This window comes from Mandrillus leucophaeus, unplaced genomic scaffold, assembly GCF_000951045.1.
Source record: "Mandrillus leucophaeus isolate KB7577 unplaced genomic scaffold, Mleu.le_1.0 Scaffold504, whole genome shotgun sequence".
Taxonomy (NCBI): Eukaryota; Metazoa; Chordata; class Mammalia; order Primates; family Cercopithecidae; genus Mandrillus; species Mandrillus leucophaeus.
The window spans coordinates 1,239,615-1,247,499 of record NW_012105410.1 but is presented as its reverse complement, the minus strand read 5'-3'; the positions used below and the strand labels follow the sequence as shown (position 1 = coordinate 1,247,499).

At 44.4% G+C, this 7,885-nt stretch overlaps 1 protein-coding gene across 4 annotated transcripts in view; it reads right to left on the bottom strand.

The window, feature by feature from the left end:
* Positions 1-7,885, bottom strand: part of RAB6A (RAB6A, member RAS oncogene family) — a 105,201-nt gene extending 97,316 nt beyond the window's left edge. For 3 of the 4 annotated variants that reach the window (XM_011996202.1, XM_011996201.1, XM_011996204.1), the window contains exon 1: positions 7,393-7,885. In XM_011996202.1, the coding sequence (XP_011851592.1) occupies positions 7,393-7,462 (70 nt within the window). In that variant the 5' untranslated portion in view covers positions 7,463-7,885. The remainder of the gene's footprint in view (positions 1-7,392) is intronic. The other variant, XM_011996203.1, reaches the window with a different exon arrangement.

The window sequence follows — 7,885 nt, the reverse complement described above, 5'->3', positions numbered from 1 at the left end:
CGGGAGGCGGAGCTTGCAGTGAGCTGAGATCCGGCCACTGCACTCCAGCCTGGGTGACAGAGTGAGACTCCGTCTCAAAAAAAAAAAAAAACAGCCGGGCTTGGTGGCGCATGCTTGTGGTCCCAGCTACTCCGGAGGCTGACATGGGAGGGATCACTTGAGCCTGGAAGGCAGAGGTTGCAGTGAGCTGAGATTGCACCACTGCACTCAAGCCTGGGTGACAGAGTAAGACTCCACCTCGAAAAAAAAAGAAAAAAAAAAAAGAAATTAAAATGACAGCAGAAAAAAAAAAATAATAGAATGGAAGAAAGTTGAGAAAAATCTTATAAGAATTAAAACAGAAGCATAAGGAAATGGAGGAGACCAGATGAAATAAAATCAGGAAGTCTAATAAAAAGTCCAAGCCAGGTGAGGTGGTGCAAGCCTGTAATTCCAGAGTCAGGAGCTTGAGGCAGGAGAATCACTTGAGCCCGGGAGTTGGAAAGCAGCCTGGCAACACAGCAAGACCTCGTTTGCTAAAAAAAAATTTTTAATCAGCTGAGCACAATGGCGCATGCTTCTAATACCAACAGCTCCAGAGGCTGAGGTGGGAGGATCACTTGAGCCCAGGAGCTCGTGGCTGCAGTGAGCTATAATGACACCCCTGTACTGCAGCTTGGGTGAGAGAGCAAGGAGTTCAAGACCAACCTGGCCAATATGGCCACTCACTGCAACCTCCGCTTCCTGGATTCAAGTGACTCTCCTGCCTCAGCCTCCTGAGTAGATGGGATTACAGACATCCACCATCATGCCCAGCTAATTTTTTGTATTTTAGTAGAGCCAGGGTATCACCATGTTGGCCAGGCTGGTCTCCAACTCCAGACCTCAAGTGATCTGCCCACCTAGGCCTCCCAAAGTGCCGGGATTACAGGTGTGAGCCACCACACCCAGCCTTAGCTCTACTTTTAAAAGCAACTGCACTCATCATACTATATTGTATTAGGTATTGTATATTTCTTCCCTGATAAAATATAAATTCCTTAAAAGTAGGCACTACCAAACCACCTGACACTGTAGCAATTTTCAATAAACATTTGTTAAATTAAAACACTTTCTGAGCCCTTCTCATGTGGCCAGCACTCTTCTCAATGTTTTGCATTATTTGACTAATTTAAAAGTCACAATAACTCTATGGTAGGTCTATTATCTTTATGTTATACATAAGGAAAAATGGAGCATAAAGAGATGTTGAGTAATCTGCCAAAGGTCAGTAGCCACTGCTGAAACATGCAATCTAGACTCTTACTCTCCATCTCTACCAGTCCTTTAATGTTCTAAATCATTAACTCTACCATTTAGTTTTAAGGCCTCAGAACAAGACATGAAAAACTGGCAACATTGTAACATGAAATACAATTGGCTTAGTATTACCTAACTCAGCAGTTTACAAAAAGTGGTCCACTGACCCCTTGGGATCTCCCAAGACCCTTGGGGAGGTCCACAAACTCCTGGATGTCAAAACCATTTTTATAATATTAAGATGTTATTTGAATTTTTCACTCTTACTCTCTTGAAATGTATTGTGGAGTTCCCCAGGGCCTATATGATGTGTAATATTACAGGATTGAATGCATAAGCAGCTATGCAAATCCAATTGTCCTCTATCAAGTCAGACATTAAAGAGATTTGCAAATATGTAAAACAATGTCACTCTCACTAAATCTCTGTTTGGAAAATAATTCTTTTTCATTTCAGAAATGATGTTAACATGAAGGCTAGGCATGGTGGCTCATGCCTGTAATCCCAGCACTTTGGGAAACCAAGGCAAGCAGGTCACTTGAGGCCAGGAGTTTGAGACCAGCCTGGCCAATATAGCAAAACCCTGTCTCTACTAAAAAGACGAAAAATTAGCCAGGCACGGTGGCGTGTGCCTGTGGTCCCAGCTACTCAGGAGGCTGAGGCATGAAAATCACTGGAACCCGGGAGGCACTCACTCCATCCTGGGCAACTGAGGGAGGCGGTGAAAAAAAAGGTGTTAACATGCAATGGGTTTATTATTATTAATATTATTTTTTGAGATGGAGTTTTGCTCTTGTTGCCCAGGCTGGAGTGCAATGGCGTGATCTTGGCTTACTGCAACCTCCGCCTCCCAGGTTCAAGCGATTCTCCTGCCTTAGCCTCCTGAGTAGCTTGGGACTACCACTGGGACCGTCCGCCACCATGCCAGGCTAATTTCTTTGTATTTTTAGTAGAGACAGGGTTTCACCATGTTGGCCAGGCTGGTCTCAAACTTCTGGCCTTAAATGATCTGCTTGCCTCAGCCTCCTAAAATGCTGGGATTACAAGCATGAGCCACCACGCTTGGCCCTATTATTTTTTAACATATTAAATATTTTTTAATTTTTTTTTCAGTACAGTAAATATTGATATAAAACACATAAACAAAAGTAAGGCACAGTGGCATGTGCCTATAGTCCCAGCTACTAGGGAGGCTGAGGCAGGAGAGCTTGAGACAAGGCTGCAGTTGGCCATGATAGCCCCTGTGAACAGTCACTGCATCCAAGGAGAAGGGGGAAGGGGGAAGGAAAGGGGAAGAAGAAAGGGGGAAGGAAGGGAGAAGGGGGAAGGAAGGGGGAAGTGGAAAGGAGGAAGGAAGGGAGAAGGGGGAAGGGGGAGGAAGGGGGAAGGAAGGCGGGAGGAAGACGAGGAGGAGGAGGAGGAAGAAGAAAAAGAACAAGAGGAGGAGAAGGACAAGGAGAAGAAGGACAAAGAGGAGAAAGAAGAAGAGGAGGAAGAGGAGGAAGAACAATAACAACCACATTAACAGAGCTCTTTAGGATCCTCAAAAATTTGTAAGAGCAGAAAGAGGTTTTGGGGGAAAAAAAGTTTAAAAACCACTGATCCAGCCAATATAAAATGTTCAATACTGGCCAGGCATGGTGGCTCACACCTGTAATCCCAGCACTTTGGGAGGCTGAGGCCAGACCATCAGCTCAAAAGTTTGAGACCAGCCTGGGCAACATGGTAAAATCCCATCTTTACAAAAAAATACAAAAATTAGCCAGGCGTGGTGGTGCATGCCTGCTGTCTCAGCTACTTGGGAGGCTGAGGTGGGAGGATCACTTGAGCCTAGGAGATAGAGGGTGCAGTGAGCTGAGATCGCACTACTGCACTCCAGTCTGAGTGACAGAGTTAGACCCTGTCTCAAAAGAAAAACAACAACAACCTGGTCAGTACTGCTAGTCTCTGACAGTAAGACATTTTTCCTTATCTAACATATTGCAATTCAATCAGCATTGACGTAAAAAAGAAAAGGCAATATAAAATGAAAAAAGCAGTAGTAGGCTGAGTGTGCGCTTCTCTCTGCCACTACCTCTCCTAATTTATAATTGGTAACATGTATACATAGTAAAATCTTCTACTGTAAACCACTCAGTGACATTACTAAAAGTGCCTCCACATCTCAAGACAATAGCCAGAGGTAGTAACAAAACAGACTCCTCAAGGAAACTTCCAATTGGGTATTTCAACATTCATTCATTCATTCATTCATTCAGAGACAAAGTCTCACCTGAGGCCCAGGGTGGAGTGCAGTGGAGCGATCTCAGTTCACTGCAACCTCCACCTCCTGGGTGTTCAAGTGATTCTTCTGCCTCAGCCTCCTGAGTAGCTGGGATTACAGGCACACGCCACCACACCCAGCTAATTTTTGTATTTTTAGTAGAGATGGGATTTTGCCATGTTGGTCAGGATCACCTGACCTCAGGTGATCCATGCATCTGGGCCTCCTAAAGTGCTGGGATTACAGGTGTGAGCCCCCACGCCCGGCCAAACATTCCCTTATTAAACCATAAGAATTTATCCAAGGTTAAGATTGATGTCATTAACTCAATCTGCTTCATGTACTGACGTAATTCATTTTCATCATAGAGAATAGTATCTTAAATATACACACATACATATATATATGTATTTCTTTTCCTTGAGGCAGAGTCTCACTCTGTCGCCCAGGCTGGAGTGCAATGGCATGATCTCGGCTCACTGCACCCTCCGCCTCCTGGGTTCAAGCGATTCTCCTGCCTCAGCCTCCTGAGTAGCTGGGATTATAGGCACCCACCATCATGCCTGGCTAATTTTTGTATTTTTGTAGAGACCAGGCCGGGGGGTAGGGGGGTGGGCCTCCACCATGTTGGCCAGGCTGGTCTTGAACTGCTGACCTCAGATGATTCACCCATCTCAGCCTCCCAAAGTGCTGGGATTACAGGCATGAACCACCGCACCCACCCTAGTATCTTAAATTTTTGACAAGCCAAATAAAACCTAATTTCAGATCAGTTCCATAAGCACATAAGCACATCATTAGTATAATTTGAATACTTTTCATGTGTTATATTAATAATTTAACAACAACTTTAACAAAGGAAGACTAATTCTGCTCAACTCAAAAACAAAAAAGTACAAAATTCAGGTCAGTCCTATTTTTTGAATGAAATGGTTGGGCCTTTAAATGATTGGTTTCTCTACCCACTTAAGTATCTGATAGATTCCTGTATACAATCAAATGATGTAAGTTTTAAGTGTTATTGTTAAACTATCAATTGCATACGGAAAAAATGTGAACTTCACCATGTCAAAGAGTGTAATATAGGCTACTAGCTTTCATTACTATTAGATTCAGCCACCATTCATTCACCCAACATGTCTAAGCAGCTACTATGAGCCTGGCTCTATGCTAGGCAACGGGGATACACTGAACAAAAAAGGTAACAGTTTTTATCTTCATGGGAGTTGCATTCTTCTGTGGGAAATAAAAACAAACACACAAAAAATAAGATAATTATAAAGGTGGTAAATGCTATTAAGGAAAAAACAAGACTTGCCACAGATTATAGTCTTTGAAAGCTGAATTGCGGAATTCTAACAGACCTAAAAATAAATAATTCATGAAGAGTTACATCCAAACGACATGGAGTCTACAGACCTCTACTAATGCATAAGAAAACTATAGACACTGACCATAAAAACAGAGATCAATCTTTCATTGTCAAAGCTACTGAATGGCATTACTTGGCAATATAGTAACTTCAAAAGATAATTAACTTGACATCCTGAATTGAATGCTGAAACAGAAAAAGGACATTAGGTTAAAACTAAAAATCTAAATAAACTATGGACTTGAGTTAATAATAACATATCAACATTAGTTCATTAATTGTAACAAATGTGCCACACTAATACAAGATGTTAATAACAGGGGAAACTAGATGTGTGGATATATGGGAACTCTGCACTATCTTTTCGATTTTTCTGTAAGTCTAAAACTGTTCTAAAAAATGAAGTCTATCAAAAAAAAAAATCTAACCAGGCTTCAGTAATGGAGGGAGGAGGGTAGTAGAGGCTTAAACAAGGTACGAAATTAGAAGCCATAAAACTCTCCATTATGAATTAGAACATATACAAATACTCAAGAAATTCAAAGGAAACCTGAAGATACTTAGGAAGTTAAGCACTCCATTCATGCTAAAATATTTTTAGACAGGGAGATGAATGAGTTTTTTCATGCAAACTAAATAGCTGTGCATCACAACGTAAGAAAGGCAATAATATCCTTAGAATGCACAATAAGCACTTTGGATCCTTTTTACCAATAATGATCAATAAGCTTTATTTTATGTTTGGGAACTATCCTGAAATTGACATATAAAAGCTGGACCAGGATCAACTCCATAGGTTCTACCAAGTTACTCACCTAAAGACACAAGTTTATACTTACCTCAGGAAAATATGTAAGCGAAAAGCAAGGAGATCGTATTTTTACCCCCAAAAGGGAGGAGGGGAAGATAATCTACATATGAAAGGAGAAAAATGATTTCCCAGTTCTAACGGGAGGCAATTTTGCAAGGGTATTAACCTCTGTAATGGCATACAAATCAGTATAAATAGTTCAAAGTAGTAATAAAAGCTATGAGTTTATATCACTTATATGCCTTCTAGTCAAAACAAATAATGTTTTCTATAACCTCACCTAAAACACCTAGTAGGTACTCAGTGTTTGATGACTCAGAACTAGTCTCCCAATGTCTGAATTTTAAAGACGGTCATGCAAAGTGTGAGAAAAACAAAGGAGGGTAATCGTCCCTGAATTGTTGAGTGTCAAGTTTGTATAATACAGCATAGAACTGAAATTACTACAAGAAGTAATCGTAGAAACGACCATCACAAAATTAGGATCTTGTATCTAATACGGAAGTACAGTGACAGCAGAACCTGACCAGGTAAATGACATAACAATTTCACTCATCAGATAGTACGGAATATGAAGCATAAAAGAATTATTTAGCCCAAATGGTATTTAAATCTAATTTAGATAACTAGATGAGTTTATTCCTACTCTACTCCATTTTCCAAAGGAAATTCGACAAAACAAAGATGTTTGTTATTCCAAGCCTTCTCTCACATGAATCCTCAATATATCATTGGAAAATACTCAAGAAATGAATAATTAACATTTCCCCAGTAATTCCCGTTTGTACCACCATGAGACTCAAACGCTGCTTCATGTTGAAAAGAGAAAAAGGGTAGGTGAGATGAGAAATATTCCAAGTAAAATGATCATGACATAGCATCTGGCAGAGATTGAAAAATCATCAACACTGCCAAAAGAATTGTCAGTGATGGAAGTCAACAGAACAAAATGAGGTTTTCCGACAAGCCACAGCCCCATCTAACCTAACGGGCAAAAATCTCCACTGCCGACGCTACCCCTTTCACCCCCAACCACCCCATGCTCAAGTCGTCTCCAATTCAGATGTTTCCTCTATGGCCCGACTAATTTCCCACCCAGGTGAAAACCATTTAATAATTTTTTCTACGACCACCCCTTCCCACCTTCGACGACATCAGCACTTCTCAGGGCCAAGCCTCTGGGGAAAACAACGCCCAGATCCCACCCTCCTTGGCCAAGGTTGAAGAGGGCCCGTTCTCAGCAGTAGGGCTTCCCTGAGTGGGCCTCACAGAGCTGAGGAACTGGGAAAAGAGCAAGGAATAAGGGTGGGGCTCAAGAAAGGGTACTGGGGTAGGGGAAACGACGGAGACCGGAGGAAGAAAGGGATGGACAAGAGGCTGGGCGGGGTGAGGGCTGAGGAGGGGGGGCAGATCGACCGGAGACGGCCGGACTGCGGGGAACGGAGACGGCGAGTCAAGGATCGAAGAACCCGGGGAACAGGGTAAAATCTCGGCCGACAGATCCAGGCGGAGAGCCAGTGGCACCGGGGGGCACATCGGGAAGGGCTGCGGTGGCAACGAGCGCGGACGCTAGGCGGGCTGGGAGCCTCCGCGGACGGAAGGGCCGCACCGGGGGCGGTGCGGGGACGCTGCGGCCAGCTACCAGGAGTGGGGGAGCCACGCACTCACCGCTTTGCTCCCCCAGGAACACCAGCTTGAATTTCCTCAGCGGATTCCCGAAGTCTCCGCCCGCGGACATGGTGGAACTAGAGGAGCTGCCGCCGCCTCAGCCCAGAGACCTCCCGGACCGATGCTGCTCCAGACGGCTGACGAAAAAGGCGAGCGGAAGGGCGGGCGCCGAGCTCTCTCGGCCCCTGCAAGGCCCGGTGGAGGAGCCCGGCTGGAGGGCAGCAGGACTCTCCACAGACTAGCAGCCGCCGCCGCCTCCCGGCAGAGTAGCCTAGCACCGAGCGAGGCCCGCGGCTGGAAAGGAGAGGGCGGTGTCGGCAGGAGCCAGGGGTGTGCTCTGGTTTCCCTAGGCTAGGGCAGTTCCCTCCTTCCGCACTCAACTCCGACACCTGGGGGAGAGAGGCAGAGGGTGGTGGAGCCGGAACCGCAGACGTATCTGGGACCTCTCACGCGCAGCGCCTCAGCTTCCACAGCTGCCGCCGCCGCCGCAGCC